Source organism: Saccopteryx leptura, chromosome 6 (assembly GCF_036850995.1).
Source record: "Saccopteryx leptura isolate mSacLep1 chromosome 6, mSacLep1_pri_phased_curated, whole genome shotgun sequence".
Lineage (NCBI taxonomy): Eukaryota > Metazoa > Chordata > Mammalia > Chiroptera > Emballonuridae > Saccopteryx > Saccopteryx leptura.
This window is the reverse complement of record NC_089508.1, coordinates 171,759,124-171,782,790: the sequence shown is the minus strand read 5'-3', so window position 1 is coordinate 171,782,790 and position 23,667 is coordinate 171,759,124. Positions and strand designations below refer to the sequence as shown.

At 53.7% G+C, this 23,667-nt stretch overlaps 1 protein-coding gene across 2 annotated transcripts in view; it reads left to right on the top strand.

Moving 5' to 3' along the window:
• Positions 1–23,667, top strand: part of CAMK2A (calcium/calmodulin dependent protein kinase II alpha) — a 63,267-nt gene that overhangs the window by 35,742 nt on the left and 3,858 nt on the right. The window contains exons 12-17 of one of the 2 annotated variants that reach the window (XM_066344473.1): positions 714–756; positions 3,265–3,305; positions 8,095–8,127; positions 9,088–9,136; positions 19,502–19,577; positions 22,521–22,615. In XM_066344473.1, coding sequence (XP_066200570.1) covers positions 714–756; positions 3,265–3,305; positions 8,095–8,127; positions 9,088–9,136; positions 19,502–19,577; positions 22,521–22,615 — 337 coding nt within the window. The remainder of the gene's footprint in view (positions 1–713; positions 757–3,264; positions 3,306–8,094; positions 8,128–9,087; positions 9,137–19,501; positions 19,578–22,520; positions 22,616–23,667) is intronic. The other variant, XM_066344474.1, reaches the window with a different exon arrangement.

Below are 23,667 nucleotides of genomic sequence, written 5' to 3'. Positions count from 1 at the left end.
CAGCATGCTGAGTGACATACTGAGGCCCTAGCTCATTGGGAAGCCTAGCGTATGGCTCAGGATGGGGACATGATGCCAGGAAGATTGAGTATCACCCCCAGCCCCTAGTGGGAGCTGTCACAGTAGAAGTCTCAAAATGTCAGAATCAGAGATTCTTAAAATCATGGGCACTCAGAGTGTCCGAATCAGACAGCGCCAGAACCAGAAGGGCCATTGTCCCCCAGCGCCCTGGTTGACAGAGAAGGTTTTTCCACATTAACCTGCTAGGGTTCCAGCCCCAGGGACCACAGAGAGATGACGAGTGCTGGAGTGGGTGCTGAGTGTCCCGGGTGGAGGGTGGACGGGGAGGGGCCCAGGGGCACACGGTCTAACGTCCTCGCCCAGGCGGGAAACTTCCCTGGCCTCTAGTGCTCCCACGGACAGGTGTCCCCAAGCCCACCCACCAGCTCTGGCCAGGCCGGTAGGACCTATTAATATCTGCTCCTAGGATGCCCTTGTCCCTGGAGCGATGCCAGCTGAGGCTGATTTCCCCGAGGAGGTAGCGGTTGGTCCCTGGGCTGTGGGGTAGGGGACAGAGAGGCAGAAGTCTTTGGCTTTGTCTGAATGGAGCATCTGCCTGTCCTCTCCTACTCACCACTCGCTTCTTTGTGTTTCCTCTCCCCCCTCACCTCCGGCTTCTCTCTCCCCCCCGCTTCTCCTCTGACCTGTTACAGGGAGCTATCCTCACCACAATGCTGGCCACCAGGAACTTCTCTGGTAGGTGGTGGGACCTCAAAGTCCCAACTATGTCATTCAGGAAGTGAGGCTATTGCCATGTTGGATACCTGGGTACCAGGGCCAAGGGATCTGGGGTGAGTGGGGACTGCAGAGGACCCCATTCACTTGATGCAAACCTGCCCTCAGAAGTGGAGAAAGGTCAAAGGTCAGCAAGCCAAGGGCCCACTAAAAAGGGTCAGAGGTTTAGTCTGTCTCTTCCACCTCATAGCAGTGCTGGCATTATCAGGCTGGGCCAGCCCGAGGGGAAGGCCTCTCCTATGTTGGGGTACAGGACAGAGCCAGGCTCAGGGAGTGGCAGCACCCCTGTTCCCTCATCATGACTGGAGCCCTGTGCTAAGCAGTGACTTATGCTTTCACCCTGCGGCCTTTATAACAAGGCAGTGCGGGCCACTGCCATCCCTGTTTCTTGAAAAAGGAAACAAGTTCTGGGAAGTGAATGTGCTTGGTCCCTGGTGGCATCGCTAGGAGGAGGCCAAGCTTGTTTCAGTGCACATTCGACCTACCCCGGTGCAAGCGCCCTTAGCCAGGGTGAGTCACTAGACAATCCAGGATAGATCACTAGACAAGCTGGTGAGGGCGAGGAGCGCCCAGTGACCTGTGGCGTGTGGTCCCGAAGAGAGAAGGGGAAGGGATTAGTGTCAGGGTTTAGCAAGAAGCTCCCCTTGGCACACGGGAGAGTGCCCGGGCCAGCGCTGCCAGAGGTGTCTCTCTGGGAAGCCCAGAGCCTGACCGGGCAGCAGAGCTGATATAGCAAAGCTCACCCGAAGGGCCCTCTGGCTGGGACCAGAGCCATCCCAAGAGGGCTGCTGTGGTCACGTGGCCGGCCCCACAGCAAGGGAAGGGCTCTGGGAAGCTTCGCTGAGAGGGTCCAGCTGCCCATTTAACCAGCTGGAAGAACGAGACGCACGGTGGGAAAACCCTGGAACTTCAGACCTGGGCTTCCGCCACCGCCTGACCGTCTTCCATTCTCTCCCCAGACGAGGCTCCTGCAGCTCCTTAACTGAAACATGAGCCACCCAGACAGTCAGAGTCTTTTTTTAACAACTGAAGTGCCCCTAGAGTACTCTGATCCCCAACTTACAAAATGGTGTCCCGTGGGTCAGTTCCAATCTCTAAATGTGATTGGCGGGGGATGGAAAAACAGTGGTGCTTAAAAAAATATATTTTTGGAGGCGTTTCCAGTACTTTAAACATCAAGAGATTTCATGGAAAGACTCGGATCTCTGCCTTCTCTTGAAAATCAGAATATGTGGCCTCCTAGGACCCACAGTCTTGCAATAGTGGGCTGGAGCTGAAAGGGGCCTTCCTGAGGCTCGAGGGGCAAGCTCCCCCCTGCCCTCACTCCACTCTACAGCCTAGTTCAGCCCATAAAACCTGTGGAGGAGGAGCAGCCTCTCCTTTCAACTTTGGATCTGGAGGTACCCCTCCCACACCTGCTTTACAAGAGGGAGACTGTGGATGAGAGCCTGGTAGGGGTCATTGGGAATGTGAGGGTGACTGGGAAGCTGGATGGACTATGAGCCTCATCCTCCAATCCTTCTGGGCTACAACATCCTGTATCACCCCTCGTCTCCGGCTCACTCTCTCCGGGCCACCAGAAGAAGGACAAGTGGCTACCATTTACTAAGCACCTACTTCATAGAGGTCAAGTGTTGTGCTGAGTAAGCGCTTTTAGATACCCTGTCTCGTTTAACTTCAGGCATTTGCTTGAGGTCTAAGCAGCTGGATGCCAGGGCTGGGCACTCATGCCCCACTTCCTGGCTGATGCCCTCCCTCTCCACGGGCTCTGGCCAGGAGGTGAGGGGGAGGCAGAGGGGAATGACAGAGGTGGGGCCTCCCTGAGTCCTGTTGCTCTGCCGTCTCCTGGCTACCAGGGACAGAGCCAAACCCAGCCTGCAGCTCTGGAGTTTGAGGGTAGGGAGGCCTCTGCCAGGATGGGTGCTCTGGCAGAGGTGGGCCCCAGAAGGGGGCATCTGCTTCTTGTCACTGGCAAAACACGGCTCGCAGCTGTCCAGAGTGAGTAGGCAGGGCTGACACATGACCTCTGCAGCAGCATGGGGATAAAATTAGAGTGGGCCGGGCTGGGGAGGGAGCGTCCAGCCCCGGGCCGGGCAGCCGGGCCTCCGGGTTGGCCACCACCAGCACGGGTGGTGACCGGGATCCAGAGGGAATCCCCGGCTGAAACAGTGATCCCACGGTCCTGGGACACACTGGACACCTTCCTCAGCCTCAGCCCATGGGTCCGGGGGGTCACACTTGAGATCACCGAGAGCTGTGGGCACCCAGGCCCACCGAGCGGGCTCTGGCAGCCCGGGCTCCGGCAGCCCCGGGCTCTGGAGGAGGGAGGAGAAGCAGGAGGAGGAGTTCTCCCCAGATCGCTGAGCCGGCTCCCCGCCCTCCGCTGCCCGTGGATGCTGCTCTTCCTGGCCCTGTGGGCCCTGGTGCCCTGCCTGGTGTTGGTAACCCTCTACTTTCTCTCCTCCATAGGAGGGAAGAGTGGAGGAAACAAGAAGAATGATGGTGTGAAGGTAAGTCCCCGGGAGCCCACCAGAGGCTGCTCTGGAAGCGTTTCTGCCAAGAGGGCCCAGCTTCCAGGGCTGGGGCGAGACCAGGCCTCGGTGTTCTGGGCAGATGCGGTCACCGCTGCAGCCAGCTGTCCCTAGACCCAGAGACTTGGGCTTCGGTGCCCACCCTCGCACCAGGACTGGCGGGGGGCAGGTCAGGGAGGAGGGTTGAGAGCAGGTGGGAGAGGCAGGTGGCCTTGGGTGAGAGCAGGCAGACGGAGAGGGGCAGCTCCAAAGGAGGCTTCTGGGATTGTCCAGGGCTGGAGGACGGGTGAGCAAGAGGGCACAAGGAAGGGACAGAGATGATCGTGAGGGGTGACCTCCCCTTTCCCGAGTGTGGGCTGGCAAGAATGGGGCCCTGACCCACAGTACAGCCCAGTTTAACCCACAAAGCCTGTGGAGAATGGACAGCCACTCCCCTCTGCTTTGGAGTTCCAGAAGCAGCCCCTCTCCATCAAAGCTGCTGGTTTAGTGCCAAACATCCCCACTTCCCCCTGACCCAGGCCTGCCCTCTGCCCCCAGCCCCCAAGCCCAATGCCCGAGCTCCTTCCCTGCATACACACTTGACCTCTCCTCCCCTCCTCTCTCTTCTTCCTCTGTTCTCTGGGGCCTGGTCCCCACTCTCTGCAGCCCCTTCTCCCTGCCACTGGCTCGCCTTGTGGGTTCTCTTCTCTTGAGATCCTGCCTTTCTTGGGCTCAGAGCCCTGCCTGGCCAGGGCCCCAGGGTTGGGCTGTGCCCAGGACGCTGGAAGGTATGAGACACTGTCCAAACACAGTCAGCCAGGTGGGCTGGTGGCTCGATGGCTTCATTTGTCGTGGCATTTACAGTCTCAGGCCCCTGGCTCTGGCCTGTCAAGGGTTACATGGGAGGGAATCCAGGCTCGCTGTCGGAGGCTAGGATTTGGGCCTCCCCTCTGCTCTGAGTCCTCTGCGGGTTTGAGTTCTCTCACAACTACAACGGGTGGGTAGAAAGAGTGTGGGCGCCATGATTTCCAGGATTTCAGCTTTAAAACTACACAAACAAACAACAACAACAACAAAAAAGGGCAACAAAACCCTGTCTGATCACTCTCCCTTCTCATCTTGTGCTCTTGAGGAATACCTAGTTATTTGATTATCAGCCAAAGTCAGCGGTCTTCAAACTGAATTTCTTGAAGCCCAAAGGTTCTGGGAGGCACCTCGGGCAGCAGATGGGGTGGGGAGGGGTTAGAAGTGGGGGGCAAGCAGAGAAGATTCTGGGCTTCCCGTGCCGGCTTCAACCAGAACAGTTCCCTGTGACAGCCGGCTGGGGGTTAGGAGAGCCTGGGCCAGCTTAGCAGCTGCAGACCTTGGCCGGTTATCTGAATCCCCTGAGCCTGTGTTTCCGCATTCAAGCAGTGGGGGGTTAAAGGGGTTTCCACCTCGCAGGGCTGTTTGTGAGGATGAGCCAAGGTCATGTGTGTGGGGCTCAGCACGGTGCAGGGCGCGTGACACGTGCTCACGAGGCGCGGGTCAGTGTCATTATCTTTTCTGTTTTATATATTGCATTTCTGGGTCAATATTTGTCTTGAAAACAAAGTTTGCTCGAGAAAATATTTGATAATTCACAGATCTAAAGCTGGCCCAGTTTCTAAAGTTAACACACACACACATCCTGAGTCCCGGCATGGAATTCAGAATTGAGTTTTGGCTCACCTGCTGTTTTGGGTTACCCATGAGTCAATTTCCCCTCTCCCACTTGGAAGGGTAATGGGGGGAATGTGCAATGTGGGGTGGCCCGGTTTGGAGCAGCCGGGGCTCTCTCTGGCCCTAGTTGGTAGACACTGCGGTGCTGGGTTCCCTGGGGAAAACCATATTTGGGAGATATGGGGCAGAGGCCACAGGAGCCGGTGAGCTGGGGCCCAGGTCACTGGAGGAGAAGGGGGTGGAGGGAGGGCTGTCCCGGTCTGCTTGGCTCGTGTGTGTGGCCCTGGCAAAGGCTAACTCAGAGCCACTGGTATGAGGTCAGCGCCTCCCTCAGGCAGGGTCTTTGGACAAAGCTCTGGTCTACCTATTATCCAGGCAGGGCCAGGAGGTGGAGACTGTCTGAAGGCACAGACATGGGGACATGGCCTGGGCTCTGGCTAGTCACTGCGGGGCTTTCTGTGGGCGCAGCTAAGACAGACCCTGAGCGACTTCTCAGGATGTCCTGGGTGTGGATGGACAGAAGCCCAGAGGCTATTGCTGGCCCGACTGTCTCTCTGTAGCACAGTCTCCTTCCCTTTCTTGGGGTGGAGGGGGAAGCCCAGCTGGAAGACAAGGGTCATCCAGGAGCCCTGCCCGGGATTCGAGGCACCAGGCCTGCCCTATATCGCTCCGAGGGTCCAGGCATGTTTTCACTGTGTATGCAACTGGACCTCCAGTCAAGAAGCCAAGGGTTTGAGTCTGGGCCCCACTGTTCCTTCCCTCGGGGACCTGAGTCCATCATCTGTGCAAGGGTAGAGTGGCAGTTGTTTGTGGGGCCTGGCAGAGTCATCGTGGAGTCATTGTGTGCTTCTTTGATTGACACCGGTCCAGCCAAAGCGAGGAAATGCAGATTCTCCCTACAACACCGTTGTAGAGACGAGCCACCGATCGCATCTAGGGCTGTACTGAAGAAGCAGCGATGGTCCCGACGCTGGAGGAACACTGCCCGTGGGAATCAGAGATACGACACAGTGCTGTGCTTCATGGGCTTGTCATGCCTTTCAAGGCTCATTTTGACCACACTTCGTTTCTACTGTCCTTGAACCATGCTTTTCTCCATGCAATTCTAAAGAGATGTGACTCTACTTTCCAGGAAAGGCTCTTGTCAACTAAACTCTAACTTGCCGGTCAGAGTGGGTTTATTATTAGTATCTTCATCATTTGTGACTCAGGGAAATTGAGTCTTTCTATGACCAAGAAGCGATGTCCCCCCCACCCCAACCACCTCGAGGCCTTGACTGCGATGAGGCGGGGCTGACTGCTCCCACCCCTCACCCCCACTCACTGCCCCTGTTGGTGTCCCATCCGTGCCGTTGTGACTTCTCTCCCATGTCCCATCCTGTCACTGTACGTCCGAATCTGACGCAGTCTCTGCTCTGTGTTCCCTCCTCGTGTCCTGCCTGGAACCTCCTGGCTCCCTGGGGCCACTCTTCAGGTTTCTGCTGACAGCTGAGCTGAGAGGGCCTGCCCCACCCACAAACACTGTGTGTGGCTTGGCTCCATCCAGGAGTGAGGCTGAGTCTAGGAGGAAAAGAGAGGGAAGGAGAGGAGAGGGGAGGGGAGGAGAGGAGAGGAGAGGAGAGGAGAGGAGAGGAGAGGAGAGGAGAGGAGAGGAGAGGAGAGGAGAGGAGAGGATGAGCTGACTGCAAGCTGCTGGCTTTGGAAGTCACACTGTCTGGCCTGCTGGAGCAGGTGCAGGGCTGTGACCATTTATACTGGCTGTGCCTGGTGAGCCACCCCTGCCATGGCTGTGGAAGTCCTGGATGGACAGCACAGGATTGCAGGCTCCCAGCACTCAGAAGTTCCTGGATCTAGAAATCAGAAAGCCCAGGATTAGAACTGAGGGCCCTCAGAGGCTATTCAGAGCCTCTCCCTGGCAAGCCTACCCCAAGGGCATCTCAAGTCCCGCCTCCGTTCTTGCCACAGGGCAGCAAGGAGAGCAGCCTCCTGGCCTGTCAGGTAAAGGCCTGGGAAGGATAAGCCTTTGAAGAGCCGTCAGGCTGCGGGTGCCGGAGGCCTGGGCAGAGGCGAGCGGCACTCAGGGTTTCCAGCCTCCACTTTGCTAGCGGCCGGCTGGGAGACCTCGGGCAGATCCCTGCCCATCTCTGGGCCGCAGTTTCTCATCTGTGCAAATCAAGTGTCAATCTTGACCTGCGACCTTCTGTGAATATGAGTCTTTAGGGCTCCCGGCTCACAGCTGAAAGAGAAGATAATCTACATTTGTCCTCTGTCTCTCCTTCCCTCGGCTCTACAGCCAGTAGTAGGGAAAGCTGCAAACCCTCAAAGCTAGACGAGGCTGAATGGCAGGGCCCAGAGGCTCAAATTCGGGGCTCTGCTGTGTGTCTGGGTGAGCCTCGGTTTCTCTCTCAGCATAAAGGAGCTGACTAGGCCAGTCACTGGGAAACTGTGAACACAAGCCGAATTCAAAGGCCACTTAGAGGCCTGGTTCCCAGCCCGGCCCTGCTCCGGGATCTCTTAGCAATAGTGTTTAAAATGGAGATCCTCAAGCCCCTCCCGACACCGAGTTACCAGACTCCTCGAAGGGGCCTGGTTATGTGTGTGTTTTGACAAGTTTTCCCAGTGACTGTGACACTTGGGGTCCTTTCAGCAGAGATACATGGAGAGTCTAAGAGGAGAGATTGGGCCTCCTAGACCTGACCCAACCCAGACCCGAGTGCCCTTGGCTCTTCAAGAGCTTTGGATTCTGGAGGCCTTAGGCAACTGGCATTTGAGATCCAGGGATGAGTTTGGAGTAGAGGGAGCCCCGGTCCAAGGGAGGCTTGACCTGGAGCTTGGTGCTTGGATTGTGAGACCCAGGCAGCTGTGCATGAGGCCCCAGAACTTCAGGCCGAGAGAGGACTGGCCCCGCCAGGTCAGCTGTTGCTGGTGGCCCTGACTCCTCGCCCCCATGCCATGCCGGCAAGGGACCACAGAGGATGACCTTGAGGCCCATCCTCCTTCTGAACCTCCCCTGTTGTTCGTCCCTCTGCTCCCTGCCGTTTTCACGCTGTGTCTTTTCCTGTCCCATCTCTTCTCCTTGTTTTTCCAGAAAAGAAAGTCGAGTTCCAGCGTTCAGTTAATGGTGAGTGTCTGCCGTCTCCCAAACGCCGGTAAATGCTGGGCCTCGACCCCTCGCCTCTGCCTCCCTCCTGCAGGCTGCACCGGGAACCCGGGGCGGGGAGAGGGTGCTCAGGGCGTGCTCGGTACGTGTGCCTCGTGTGACAACATGTGTGTTGTGTGTGCGTGTTGTTGGCGTGTTTCTGTTGACACCTCCCACTCCATGGCCCAGCCCAGCAGCCTGACAGTAGACCTTAGAACTCAGTCAGGCGCGAAGGTTGATCTGAGCCCCCGCCCACATCCAGCCCTTGGCTTCTCGCTTCTCCCTGCCCTCTGCTCCGGAACTCATCTCAGGGTTTGGTCTGTGCCAGTTGCGGCGAGGGGTGGAGGGGCTTGGTTTGGCCAAAGTGGTGGGCGCCGTAGAGGCCCTTCTTGAACAAGGCTACACAGGGTCCGCCGGTGGCAGGGGAGCCACCAGCCCCTGCCTCTGTCTAAACGTTCCAGTGGTGGCATGGTGGCCTATGTCTCTCTTCTTCTGACCCCACTGTGTGGTTTCTCTCCCCCTGAAAAGCCCAGCTCTCTCACACTGGGCCTCCCTCTCTCTCTCTCTTCCTCTCCTGCCAATGTGTGCATTCCTTCCCCGTTCTGTGGCCACCATGTGCCTCTCTGCTCCTCCACACCCCCTCTTTGCTCCCACAAGCAGAAAAGGCCCAGAACCCCTCCCAGTCCTTCCAGAAAGGCCAGGGTTCTCCCTGCTCCATCCCTGCACCCACGCCCCCACCACCAGCCACCTGCTTAGCGGGGCCCTTCTGCTCCTTGGGCTTGGAGGTCTGATAGGGTTTTCAGGAGAGCATCTGGACGGACGGCAGCGCCAGGGAGGCTAACAGAGACCGGGCCGCAGCGTCAGGCAGCAGGGGCAGCCCCCGCCGGCCGTGCTCCTCCTGCCGGCCAGCAGGCCTCACCACCTCCCTGTTCTCTCTGGCAGGAATCTTCCGAGAGCACCAACACCACCATTGAGGATGAAGACACCAAAGGTAGGGGGGGCTTGCCTTTGGCATCTGGGCCCCCAACCCTCTGCAGGCCCCCTTCACTGAGAGCCCCTGGCTTGAAAGGGCTCCCGTGCCAGCCTGTGTCCTGCTCCTCTGCACAGAACCATACTTTGGTTTCTTCCAGACTGAGTATACTGTGTCCCCATGTTGGGTCCTCAGCCCACTAGTGGCACATAGTTGACTTTTCTTATTTGTAAGGGTTATTTATTTAATATCTGTTAGACTGAAAAGAAGACTGGCAAACGAAAGGTTTAGAGGATCAGGCTTTATTAGAAAGAAAACTTGCCGGGCTGTCTCGAGAAATGAGAGCAGCCCCGGCTACAGTCTTAGGCCACGTTTTTTAAGGGTTAGGTTAGGGAAGTAGGAAGGGTGGTGGGGCATTTGCTGATTGGCTGCTGCTATCGCTGGGCGCAGGGGTGCTTTCCACTAATTACAGGTGTTGGTGCATTTTCAGTCGTCAGCAGTTTCAAACGTCCATGACTTCATTGGACATTCCTTTGTGGTTGGCCATCTGCCGCAAGCCCTGAAATGAAACTCGTGCCGGCAGGTTAAAGAAATGAAACCTAAGATTCCCGACTATTTGATATATTTATATGTTAAAAGGAGAGAGAATGATTCCTAGAGAGGCTCAAGGGAAAGAGGACGGAGGTCATCATCTTCTGTAACTTCTTCCTGCTGAGTAGGGCGGTGAAGGGTTATGGCCTCTAAGGATCACTCTCAGTGGGGAGTAGAGAGGTGCAGTGATGGCTTCCTGCTGGGTAGGGGTGTGGTGTGTTGCGATAGGGGGCTGATCCGTATTCCAGACAATGGGATCCACTTGTTTCGGGGGAAAGAGGGGGAGAGAGGGACGGGTCCGGATCACTGGCCAACAAAAGGAGAATATTGGAAGTTGGTGTTGAGGATTTTGGGAAAAGGTGAAGGGTGGAGCCAAACTTGGCAAGAATGTCTCTTCCTAGTAAGGGGGTGGGACATTGTGGTATAATCAAGAATTGGTGTGTAAATTGTGTTTTGTCTAGGATACAGGTGAGGGGAGGTGTGATTAAGGAGGTTACTCTTGCCTGAAACTCCCACTATGGAAGTGTTAGACGGTGAAAGGGGCTGGCAAATTCAGGAAGGGTAGAGAAGGCGGCCCGGTGTCTATGAGGAAGGAGATTACTTTACATGCTACACGGAGCTTTACCTTGGGCTCACCGTTGGTAATTCCTACCGGGGCCTGTGACCCAAGGCTTCCTCAGTCTTCCATTGCTAGGCCAAGAAAGCCAGCCACAGGTATAGAGGGGTTATTAGCTGTGGGAGTGGTTGGCCCAGTCCCTCTCTGGAGGCTGGGACAATCAACCCTCCAGTGTCCCTCTTGGCGGCAGTGAGGGCATGGACCTGGCAGTGGACGAGGATTAGGGCATTGTTTAGCCCAGTGTCCTGTCTGCTTGCATTTAAAACAGGGTCCTGGTGGCCCAGGAAATGGGAACGGCCTTTTGGGGTTTTTCGTTTTAGAGCCAGCTGGTGAGTTCCCTTGCAGGGCCTTCGCGAGCATGAAATAATTATCCTGGTCCCTCTTCCGTTGGTTCTTCTCTTGTTCCTCCTTGTCATGAAAGACCTTAAAGGCCAGGTTTAAGAGATCTCTTTGTGGAGTCTCGGGCCCATTTTCTAGCTTTTTTAGTTTTTTTCTGATGTCAGGAGCCGACTGGGAGATGAAATGTGAATGGAGGAGAATGGTCCCTGCTGGGGTGGTGGGGTCCATTCGGGAGAATTTTGCAACGCCTGTGAGAGGCGTTCCAAGAATTCTCCTGGGTTTTCTTGCGGTCTTTGAATGATTTCCTTGATTTTGTCATAATTGACAGCCTTGTTAGCCAATTTATTTAGGGCCTGTTGTAAATAATCTATCATCTGATCTCGGGCCGCCCAGTTCTGATGGCCTGCTTGGTAAGTTCAATTAGGGTCAGTGGTGGGGACTGCTGTAGTGCCTATTGGATTAGCATTGTTTTGAGTGCGGGCCTCATCTGCGATTTGTTGGGCAGTGGTCCAGACCCTGTCTTTGCCTGAGGGGGAGAGGGAGGAGGTGAGGATAATGTGAAGGTCGTGCCAGGTTAGCCCAGCGTCCTGTCTGCTTGCATTTAGATCATAGGACTAGGGTGAGGTATTTAAATTCTTTCATATATGTATCAGGATCAGAGGAGAAGGAGCCGAGATGGCGCTCGATTTGGGATAAATCAGAGAGGGAGAAGGAGATAGCAACTCGGACAATTCCCTCGGCTCCCACCACCTCCTGGGAGGGGTGCATATCAGGTCGGGAGGAGACAGGAGGATCCCGATGGCAGGGACGAAGATGGGGAAGAGAAATAGGGGGAGAGGAGGAGGGACACAGGGGTTGGTCTGCAGGTGCCGGCGGGTCGAGGGAGGAGGGAGGAGGTAGATCATGGGATGGATTATAAGGAGGAGGTAGGACGGGAGGTTCCGGGGCTCGAGGGGCTCCAGGGGTGGAGTGGTCTGCTGGGTCTAATAAATCAGGAGAGAGAGAAGGGGATAGGGGATTGGGCGTTTTGGGAAGAAGAACCTGGTAGGTGGAACAAGTAGTACAGCGCGAAGGACGCGAGTGAAGGTACAAGAAAGCCTGAATGTAAGGGATCTCTGAGGCCTTCCCGGTCCGGTGGCAGAAATTATCCAGGTCTCGGAGGATGTTAATGTCAAAGGTTCCGTTTTCAGGCCAATGGGAACCGTTATCTAATTTATATTGGGGCCAGGCCGTATTACAAAAGAAGATTAATTTTTTTCGGTTTAAGAACCACGAGGCCAGGTTTGACAAGATTTTTTAGGAGGCAACCTAAAGGAGTAGCTTTTGAGGGTCAAGATTGGGAAGAGCCCATGGTAGGCTGAAAATAGGAAAAGAGAAGAGCGTCCTCAAACTCTTCTCACTATTTGTTTCCTAGTAGCTAGAATAGGGGGACGCCGGTTGTCACCGGGATGCCCGGTTCCAGAGAAGAGAAGGGCAACGTGGCCAGACGCCTGGACTTAAGTAATCCGTAGGGGCAAGTCACCCAGAGTAGTGTCCTCCCTAATCTCGGCCCGTGAGAATTAAGGGTTTAATTGGGAGGAATAAAGGGAGCCTACCGGATACAGGAGAAACCGAGAGATCCTTGCCTCTGGGTCGACAGGGGTTCGGGATAGTGTTGGCCCGCGGGCCAGTCAACCCACAATCACATGTCCAAGCAGAATCAGGGAGTAAGCCTGGAACGAGCTGCCGCTGTCCACCGCTTCCCCGGTTGTAAGCTTGGCCGGCAAAGGGGGATCGTCCAGGCAGCCAGTACCCTGTCCCGGGTTTCAGCACCAAATGTTAGACTGTAAAGAAGACTGGCAACCGAAAGGTTTAGAGCAGGGGTCTCAAACTCGCAGCCCGCAGTAAACTGCATGTACGATTGTGCTTGTTGTACTGATTTTTTTTTTTGTTTTCAACTGCAGTGAGAAAAGTGTTGCGTAAAAGTTGCCTTTTGTAGACCTAGTGCGGCCCGCCGAACGGCTGTGATCTTGCTCTGCGGCCCACATGCTGAGTTGAGTTTGAGACCCCTGGTTTAGAGGATCAGGCTTTATTAGAAAGAAAAAACCGGCCAGGCTGTCTCGAGAAATGCAAGCAGCCCTGGCTACAGTCTTAGGCCATGTTTTAAGGGTTAGCTTTGGAAGGGCGGGGCGTTTGCTGATAGGCTGCCGCTATCGCCGGGCGCAGGGGTGCTTTCCACTAATTACAGATGTTTGTACGTTTTTCAACCATCAGCAGTTTCAACCGTCCATGACTTCTCAGAATTGTGACATCGGACGTTTCTTTGTGGCTGGTCACCTGCCGCGAGCCCTGAAACGAAACTCGTGCCGGCAGGGTTAAAGAAATGACACCGAAGAATACGTATCAGAAAAAAAATTAATTTAACATATTCAGTTCATAAATGTATCACAGCGGTATGCATTTTCCTTTAGAAGTCAGTGTTTTTGCACTTTTCTTTTTTTAAGTGTGCTGTGTTTGAAAACAGGAAGTAATGATCATAAGGGAGGAGAAAGCAAAAAATGTCGAGTTCCGTCGTATGGGGAGTGTGGGAAACCCCGCCTCGGAGCAGCCCAGGATGCAGGAACGACTGTGGCCGGTGGCCAGCAGTCCTCAAAAGTCCTCAGAGGGCCAGGGGAGCAAACCGCCAGACAACTGTGATCGGATAGTAAGAGAGGAAATAATGAGGATGGTGATAGGAATGCTAGCGGTCTTTTATGGGATGCTGTGGGCTAGACTGGAAGTGCTTTCTGTTGACTTGGTTTTCATAACAAGTCTATAGAGTAGGTGCTGTCATTAACGTCAGTCTATAGCCCAGGACACAGAGCAGTTGAGACAATTGTCCCCAGGTCCCATAGCTTGTAAGGGTGGAGTCAGGATTTGAACCCAGGCAGTGTGGCTCCAGGGCCTGGCTTGTAAGCACCAGTCTGGAGACCTTGGTGTGTGGAAACCATGTGTAGGGCTTAGAGGAAGGATGGAGTGCTGACTTCTCGTCAGGGGACACTAAATCCTGGGGTGAGTTGGTGACGTCTGTGTTCTGTCTGCACCCAGCCCTCCTCGTCCCCCCAGGACAGGGAGACCAGCGAATGCCAGGGTTCTCACATGAGGGCATGTGTCAGAGAGGCCTGGGAGTCTTTGTCTAGAAAAACGCTATTGACCTGGAGAGATCACAGCTGTACCAGTTTAGACACTTTTCAGTAGTTTAGATAATTTATCTCTAAAAAAAATACAATGATGGAAAAAAGCATTTTCTTACGTAATATTTTTACACAGTTGCAATTCAGGCTTTAAGGCAGTTTTGATACAATAAATGCCATGACTACTCTTGACTGTGCCCGGATGCTCTAGAAGCTCAGCCCCACCCTGTGAATGTCCCTCTCTGGTCAGTCCCAGCTGGGGGGATGGGCGTGGGCACCAATGTCATAGCCTGGCACTAGAGCAAATCAGTTTTCTATGATGGCAGTAGTGCCAATCTTTAAAAATACATTGTCTTGAAGAAGAGTTCCCTGTTAGGGTCAAGTTCGCACTCTAAGTCCTTCAAGATTTTCTAACCACATCCTGGCCCTGGCTCTGGCCCTGTGGATTCTAATTCTATAGTTTTGTGTTAGGCTAAGCTATGGTATTTCTTTTTTCTTTTTCTTTCTTTCTTTTTATTTTTATTCAGTGAAAGGAGGGGAGGTAGTGACAGACTCCTGCATACGCCCTGATGGGGATCTACCCAGCAAGCCCACTAGGGGGCAATAGTCTGCCCATCTGGGATGTTGCTTCGTTGCTCAGCAACCGAGCTCTTCATAGCTCCTGAGGCAGAGATCATGGAGCTATCTCAGTGCCCAGGGCCAGCTTGCTCAAACCATTCAAGACATGGCTTTGGGAGAGGAAGAGAGAGAGTGAACAAGAGAGAGAGAAGTTAGAGCAGGAGGGGTGGAGAAACAGATGGGCACTTCTCCTGTGTGCCCTGACTGGGAGTCAAACCTGGGATATCTACATGCCGGGCCAATACTCTACTACTGAGCCAACTGGCCAGGGCTGGCATTTCTAAGATGGTCCCTTATTGAGGCTCGCTGTCCCGATGATAAGATTGGGATTTTGAGGAGATTCATTGTGGCCTCATAATCCTGCTCTCAGAGCAAACAGAGACCATGGAGGTGAGCTAGCTCTGTGCTTTTTCACTGAGGTCCATTTGTTGGTTGACCTTGGACAACTTACTAAACCTCTCTAAGCCTCGTTTTCCTTAACAATAAATAGGTAATGATAATAGTTCCAACCTCAGAGGATAGCTGTAAAGATGAAATGAGAGGTTACATACAAAGTGCTTATACTGTCTGGCACATGATAACTGTTTAATAAATCTTAATTTTTTTTTTAAACTAGAGCTTGTGGCTGACAGGAAGCCACATGACATTTTTGGAACACCGATTTTACCGAAAGATTATTTTAAAGCAAATATTTACATATTAAACAGACAGAGAAATGTTTGGAAGAGAATACAAAATTTGTGTGCACTATTAATACAAAATGTAAGCTGCCAAAGACATTTCCCACCTGGGGTGAAAGGTCAGGGTTGCATCCTTGAGGCCTCTCATTCACCATCATAATTCTCTGCACTATAAAGAATAGGGTGGAAAAATTTGTGGCGTCTTGAATTTTCTTTAGTTCATCCAGGCCCCTTTTCCAGGAGGAAAAATCTAAGTCTCAGGAAGAAGGAAGGGCACATTGGATTATTAGTAGCAGAACTGGGATCCCCTCCCCTGCCTCAGTTTCCCACATGGAAAAGGCCATGTCTGCCCAAAGAGACGCCGGCTCAGCCAGGAGCTGTTCCGTGTTTGGAAGGAAAGAGGAGCCTAGGTCCTCCCTCAGCTACTCCCAGCCTCAGAGAGTTTCCAGAGAACTATGTTCTGGTGTTAATTTGTTAAGTCTTCTCTCTAAGTGAGAATAGCAGCTGGTGGGATGGATTCTGACCTAACATTAAAGTTGATTAGAAATGTCATCCTCCAGGGAACATTTTCCCCTGGGCAAAGAAAGGGACATTAATATCTCAGTGCACCTCGGGCTTTGTGCACAGGCCTCTCGCCCTCTGAGTCTCACTGGACTCCGCCAGGCTTCCTCCCCACTCCCCGACCTCCTCCTGGGCAGCTCCATGAAAAATTCATTTCCTCTGCAACCCAAAGGGCTGCCTCAGAATCTCGGCGGGGAAATTCTGGAAAATATAAGTCAAGAATGCTGTTTCTATTTCAACCTTGGCATGCTGTGTGACCTTGAGAGAGTGCCTTAACCTCTCTGGGGCCTCAGCTTTCTCATCTCTGTGGGAGCACTTTTGGACTGTCTGGGTGAATACCTGGCAGATGAGAAACGCCCCAAGTTGCTCCTGTGCAGCTGCTGGATGGATGGTTCACGCAGCAATAGGCTTGCTGAGGGCAGGGAAGGGGCCCGGAACCAGAGTGAATTACTCCAGATTTAAGGAGCACCGAACTCTCAGATCTTGTGTCCCAGAGAATGAAGATAGGGAGATTTCTGCCCACTAGTCTTCTACTGTGGGCATACATGGTATCCTGAGTGGCTGGAGGCACAGCCAAGTTAGACACTGGCTGCATTAATAGAAGCATGATGTCTGGAATAGGGAGGGGATAGAGAGTGCTACCCTAGACCTGATCATCTGTAGCATCCAAGCCACATTCGGATTGTGTGCTTACATTCAGCGAGGCATCCAGATAGCTCAAAGACCTTTGGAGAGTAAATGACTAGCTTGAGTCAGATCCTACACACCACATCCTGGAGACCTTCAGCCCTGAGAAAAGAAGACTGGTGTGGGGGGAGGCGGAGGGCATAAATGCAAGGGAGCAGGTACTCAGTGCAGGGCCCCAGAGGTAGAAAGGGACCACAACTATAACTTGGAGCTTTTAAGGGGACAGATTTCAACTTGAAAGAAGAAAGAGGCAGGCACCAATGGTGAGAGCTGTCCAACAGCGCAGCGGGCTGCCCAGGGGGCTGCGAGCCCCAAAATGCCAATCAAGACCGAATCATCACTTCTTAGGCTGGTGGGAAGCAGCCCTAGCTGTTAGCGACTATCCTCAGAAGGAACTTTCAATTCAGAGACTTGCACATGATAATAATCCCAGCTCTCATGGATGGAGTGCCAGGCTTTCCATAATGCGCCATTAATTACATAACGAAGTTGATATAAAAGGCTTGGAACAGTAGGTGGATCTTCGTGAGGACCACATATGTATCAGCTATTTCTTCTGATATATTCTTAACTCACACCATCCTCAGAAACACCCTATGAGGTAAGTACTATTAATAGCTCCATTATACATCTGGGGAAGCGGAGGCAGGGAGAAGTCCCTTGCCCAGGTCACACAGTTATTAAGAAGCCGAGCGAGGATCCGCACTCAGGGAGTCGGCTATGGAATCCATGTCTTGGACCGCTTTGCTAGCCTTTCTGAGATGGCAGTAAGAAGCAGCCCACCCGAGACAGGGCATTGAGCACAGGCTCATGAAATGTCAAACTGGAAACATTCTTAAAGTCAAAACGGAGGAGGTAAAGTGGATGGCACAGGTCCCAGGGCCTGCCATGAGCACGTGGACTCGCCGTGGGTCATCACTTTGGTTCCGCGTGGAAGAGGCTAGAATGAGGTGTCTCCAGGCAGGGAGGGGTTCCTTCATCCTCAGTCTCCAGCTGCCATGAAGGATGGCAGAGTTGACCAGGAGGCTGGGCTTGTGGGTTCCCAGGGACACAGGCCACCAGGTGACTTGGGCAATTCCAGGGAACAGGGCAGAGACAGCAGCTCCAGACCCTGGTTTGGTGCCATCTGCTCATTCATTTATTCATTCCTGCCACCTACCTCTGCTCCAGCCCCAGGCAAAGTCCTCGATGACCTGGCAGGCTCATGGTCTAAGATGGACTAACTCCCAGCCCTGGTGGTTCTTGGTGGAGCCAAGAGAGAAATAATTCATCATTCATGGTGGTAACAGACATGGAAGATGATAATTGCTCTGTCTGCTGAGCACCCACCATGTGACAAGAGCTGTTCTGGGCAGGGGCCCCGGCCCTGAGGGCCCTGTGGTATAGAGGAGAGTGATAGGCTTTGGAGCCGCAAACACTGGGCGGTTGGTCCACCACCAGTGCAGGCTGCTTGACTTCTCTCACCTCCAGTTTGCATGTCTTCGATGTGGAAGTGATACCCACGTGAGGTTGTGCTATGAGCCTTCAAGATTCCGCAGGCTGAGCACACAGCACAATGCCTGGTACACTCTTTTATTTAATAACAAGTTCCCATAGACAAAACTGAAGTGGTTACCATGAGTAAGGGGCAGGGGGAAGGGGAGTTAAGAGGGACAAATATACAGTGATGGAAAATGAGTTGACCTTGGATGATGGGCACACAACACAATCAACAGTTCAAATGCTATGAAGATGTTACCTGAAACCTGTGTACTCTTATTGATCAATGACTCCCTATTAAATTTCATTTCTAAATTTAAAAAAGAATGAGTTCCTATGGGGGCAGGCCTGTTCCATGCTCCTGGGGTCCAGCGGGCAAGGGCAACCATGGCCCAGCCTCCAGGGAGCTCGTATTTGAGACGGGGAACAGGCAGAATACAGGCAAATGAGCCCAATGTGTCAGGGGCCATGCTGGGGCACCAGGGTCCTGTGAAAAGCCCTGGGCTGGAGCCAAACTCTGCACCCTCTCTGTTCTGTGTCCTTGGCCCAGTCACAAGCCCTTACTGGACCCCTGTTTTCCCAATAGTTTGATAAGGAGACTGAGTCCTTGGTTCCCAGGGATGCTTCCAGCCTGGCCGTTCTGTGACTCTGTGTCCTCTAGGTCCAGGGGAGCTCCCTGGTGTGAGCTAGCATGGGGTGTCATGGGCAGTGGTGAGGTAAAGGGCAGGGACAGGACCTCGGCCAGGCATGGTCTCTCTGCCACATTCCCAGTCTGAGAAGTGGGCAATGTGCCCATCTACTTCACCTGAGATTGCTCCATGGGCCAATGAGCTGACCAGACCTGGAGCTAAGCTTGAGCCGGGGGGGGGGGGGGGAGAAGGAGGGGTGTCCTGGGGCAACCCGTGTGAAACTTCTGGTAGGACTGTTCTTCTGGGAGCTAGGACATCTGACTTCAAATTCCTTCATTACTGAGGCTCAGTCTCCTCAGGTGTCAGATGAGCAGATGTGGCACCCATGTGGGAGGATTCAGGCAATGGCACTGACACCATGTACCTACGTGTGCCAGGCTTTGATCTCAGTGCTTCACTCATGTCACCTAGAAAGTTCTGGATTCATTGTGTCTAGAAAGTGCTGGAAAGCTTAGTGCCTGATTCCTACAGGCACCTAAATGGAGCAGAAAGCTCCCCCTCCCTAAAGGATGAGTAAGCCCAGAGACCTTCCGCAGCTGCCCCATTTGGGGCCATTGGAGAGCCCCTGGCTCATAGCTGCTAGTGCCAACCACCCAGTTGACCTTGTTTTGATTCAAGGGGTCAAACAAGGTGATCAGGAAGCATATTTTGGAGTCAAAGCAGGCCTAAGGTTAGAATGCCCATGATGGCTGCTTTGGGAGGCAGAGGCTGCCAGCTAGACACTGGCTCTGTTCTTTGCAGTTGAGGGAAACTTCATACCCTTTTCACCTTTCTGGGCCTCAGTTTCTTCTTCTGTGAAATGGGAGCAATGGTACCTACCTGTCATGGCTACTATGAGGATAAACGAGACAATGTGCATGAGGCCCTCAGTCCTAGCACAGGGTCGGGCGCACGACGAGGACTCAGGAAATGGCAGTTGGTGCTTCATGACTGTCACGATTGCTGCTATTTCTGTGTCCCCTCCTGCCTTACAGTGCGGAAACAGGAGATTATAAAAGTGACAGAGCAGCTGATTGAAGCCATAAGCAATGGAGACTTTGAGTCCTACACGTGAGTGGGCTAAGCCCGTCCTGCATGTCCTGCCTGGATTGTTGTTTGGGGTGGGGTGGGGGGGACTGATGGCTAACTTTGGGGCCCTCATCTCTGACCCTCGGTCACTCATTCTGCATGTGCTATGAATTGGAATAAACGCACATTTCTGTTTCGGGTTCCAACTTTATGCTTTTATTAAGCTTTCTGCTCACGATGCTTCTCTGTACGCAGTCCTGCTCCTCCTACCCCTCGAATCTCGCTCCCCAGGAAGAACTCCAGCAAGGCTCCTTTGCTTCCCCAAGAAAAGAGGGGCTGGTCTCCACCCCAGCACGGCCTCCTCCTCAGGAGATGAGCTGGGGAGGAGGGGAGGGAGACAGGTCCCTCCTTAATCTTGCCACATGGGCCTGGGTCTTCACCCTGGACCTCCTCAGACCTCTGACCTCAGCTGGGCAGGAGTGGGCAGGAATCCATAGGGTGTGTACCTCCACTGAGCAAGGGTGAGCAAAAAAACCCTCAAAGTGGAACCTTAAATCCCTTAGGAATAAGGCAGTGTGCACAAAAATAACTTAAAATGAAACAGGTGGGTGTACGATGTTCCTTGCACACCTGGGCCAACCCATGGAAGGACAGCTGTGTGCAAAGGCTGAGCTAGGTCGCCCCCTGGTGGCCACCCACACACCCTTCCTGGTCTGGCCCTGAAGCAGGCCCTGAACCTGCCGTCAGCTGGCTCCAGGGAGAGGGAGGATTCCGGGCAGAGGCCTCAATCTCTTTCTTGGCCGAGGCTGACAAGGAGCTCCCACATATGCTTTTTGGTGGACAAAAGCTGCCAACTAAGGCAGAATGACCCTTGCCTGTTGGGTTCAGGGGAGGTAGGAACCACCTGACTGGGTTTGCTGCTTGGGCATCCTATTCCTGGTTTCCACAGTGCCCAGGAGCTGAAGAGTGTCTCCCAAAGGCTTAGTGGGCACTGTGGGAGGGTTTTGGCAGCCATGGGTGGCCCCAGCAATCTACTGGCTATTGTTGGAGGAACAGGACCTTGGAGGTGCAGAGTGAGACTGAGGCTGCATGCACGTGTGTGTGCATGCACTTGTCCATGCATGCACATTTGTGCTGTGTGCACACAGGTGTGCCCAGGCGTGTGTGCACTGGGTGTTGCAGAAAAGCATGGACATGCACTGTTAAACGGGTTTTGCAGCCATCCCTGGAAAGAGTTAAATTGGCCATGGGAGAGCCAGAGAGTGGCTCTGGTAGGACACAGCCAGAAAAGGAGAAAATGAGAGGTGGCTCCTGTGGATCCCAAGCCTCCCAGTGCCATTTATGGGGACCTCTCCCACCTCTGTGATGTCACTTCCTCAGACATCTGTAGTTTACTCTAAGCTCGGACCCCTCTGGGGTCCGTGGTGTTCTGAGTCTGGCCCCGTGTAACCCTTGCTAAGCCCCTTTGTATCATGAGCCTTGGTCTCCCTACATTAAGAATGAAGTTGGAGTAAATGCTTTTCAGAGGCAGGGATGCCCGGAGACCTGGAGAGGGTCTTCTCCAATGTGGGTGCTCAGTCTCCAGATGCTCTCAGAGCTCAGACCCCTAGACTTGGAGGACTGGAAGGGTCCTGAGCATCCCATATGGTCTGAGCACAGCCCCTAGCCCCTGGTTACTCCACCTGGAATCCCTGAGGCCCTGAATTGAAAAGCGAGTCATCTGGGATCACACTGACAGGACCCCAGTCAGGGCAACACAGAGACAGAGAGCTCTGCACCTGCCATGGTGTTCAGCTCAGAGAATGCTGGGCCTGATACTTCTTCCATTTGTCTCCAGTTCCTCCCCAAATTGGGACCTTTGCTTTTCCTGGGGTACTATCTGTCCCTGGCTTAACTGTCGGCCTCACAGGAGTACATGTTGTATTGCGAAGACCTGGCAGTGGGGGAAACACTTTTCCCCTTCCCCCACCCACCCGTCAGGTCTCCCAGAAGACTGAGACCTGGATGGGAACACTGCCCTGAAAACACACAGAGAGAGAGGTCCCTGGCCCTGTCCCCTTCCTCCCAGGCATTGCTCTGTGGGATGCCATTTTCCCCATCTGACAGAAGAGGAAGCAGGCTCACAGTGAGGGGCCGCTGCTGACAAGAAAGCAGGGGTCAGGAACCTTTTTGGCTGAGAGAGCCATGAACGCCACATATTTTAAAATGTAATTTCGTGAGAGCCATACAACGACCTGTGTACGTTAGGCATTATCCAATAAAAATTTGGTGTTGTCCTGGAGGACAGCTGTGATTGGCTCCAGCCACCCGCAACCATGAACATGAGCGGTAGGAAATGAATGGATTGTAATACATGAGAATGTTTTATATTTTTAACGTTATTATTTTTTTATTAAAGATTTGTCTGCGAGCCAGATGCAGCCATCAAAAGAGCCACATCTGGCTCGCAAGCCATAGGTTCCCGACCCCTGCAAAAGAGCATCTTTTTGTTTAAAGTAGCAAAATGCACCTTCTCCAGGGACAGACCTTCCTGGGGAGCAGGAATTAAATGGTCCCCTTCCCAGAAAGACAAATTAGGACACCCCTCTTCCTGCCGCCCACCCCATGGATCTGCTGCCCTGGGCAGGAATGGGAGGATGGGAGGCAGTTTGGAGAGAAGCATCCAGGCTGACTCGTGCAGGGCACAAATGCACAATATCCATGATGCTCTTGCCCAGAGAGGTTAAGCCACCTGCTGGGAAAATGGCAGAGCCAGGACCTAACCCCAGGCTTCCCAGTTCTAAATGGCACCAGGCAGTCAGCAATGCCCCCAATACTGCACAATTCGCAAGCCCCTTTCCCATCCATCAGCCTCACTGATCCTGTGAGGTGGGTACCATCACCCCAGTTTTACAGGCTCAGCTGCCTTGGGTCCAGGCCCCTGGATTAGAGGGTGCATCTACGAGGCCACCCCAGCCCCTCTTTCCTCTGACTTCCTCCCCCCAGGAAGATGTGTGACCCCGGGATGACAGCCTTCGAACCCGAGGCCCTGGGGAACCTGGTTGAGGGCCTGGACTTCCATCGATTCTATTTTGAAAACCGTGAGCAATTCCTTCTGTCTGGGGTGCCTGTTGTCTGCTCTCGTTCCATGTCCCGCCCGATGGCACAGCAGGGTGGCGGGCAGCGCCCCCGGGGCGGCTCGGAGGCCAGTGAAGAAGAAGCTCCCTTATGGACAGGGGTTGGTACCATCTTGGTTCCTTCTCCTGACCCTGGCTCATCCGATTAATGATTGTCCCTCCTGTGGCTGAGGATGGGGACCTGGGAGAAGCATGACAAGCCCTCCCGGCGTTGTCCTGCCCGTCACCCTACAGATGAGGGAGCCTTCCCACAAGGGCACACACAGAAGTCACAGTCATCCTGACACCTGGGACTACCCCAGCTGCCCACCTGGTCACAAGCTGGCTTGTGGGTTGTTATGCAAACGCCCCCTCTGCGTGGGCAGTCTGGCGAGGAGAGGCCCCGTGCTCACACTGCTGTGCCCTGCCTGTTTGTCCAGGTCTCTGTCCGCATGTCCGTTCTTTCTGGGCCTCTCCTCCGCAGGAGAGACACAGCAGCTTTGCAAGCGGGGGCTGTTGGGGGCTGAGGCTGGGCCTGACCTCGGGTGCTTTCTGCCTGTGTCCGTGTCTCACCTTGGCCAGGGGTCAGACAGGGGTGAGCCAAAGCACATGCGAGTTAGGATCGTGCATCTCAGGACTCGGAGGAAGGCCTTGAGAAGTGACACACCCACTGAGGCTTCACTAGGTGATTTCCGGTGCATGTGGGCACTGCTCAAAACCACATTGGTTCTCACGGTGAGGACGCTGGTCCCTTTCTAAATTCTCTTTCCATACATCTGGCTTCATCAAGGGGAAAGGCTCAGCTGGGTGCTCGTTTGTCCGGACCGTGTCTTAACACTTTCTAATTTCCCTCTTTATCAAAGAGAGCAGTCTCAGGCTCAAATCTCTTGCGGGCAGGAGCGTGGAGGTAGGATTACGTAACTTCATGTCGTTTCCGCTGGACTTATTAAAATTGTATTCTGTGATGCTGGTTGTTCATTAACGATTGTGCCAGAAAGTTTTCTTTTAAAATAAATGTACATAAATTAATAAGGGGA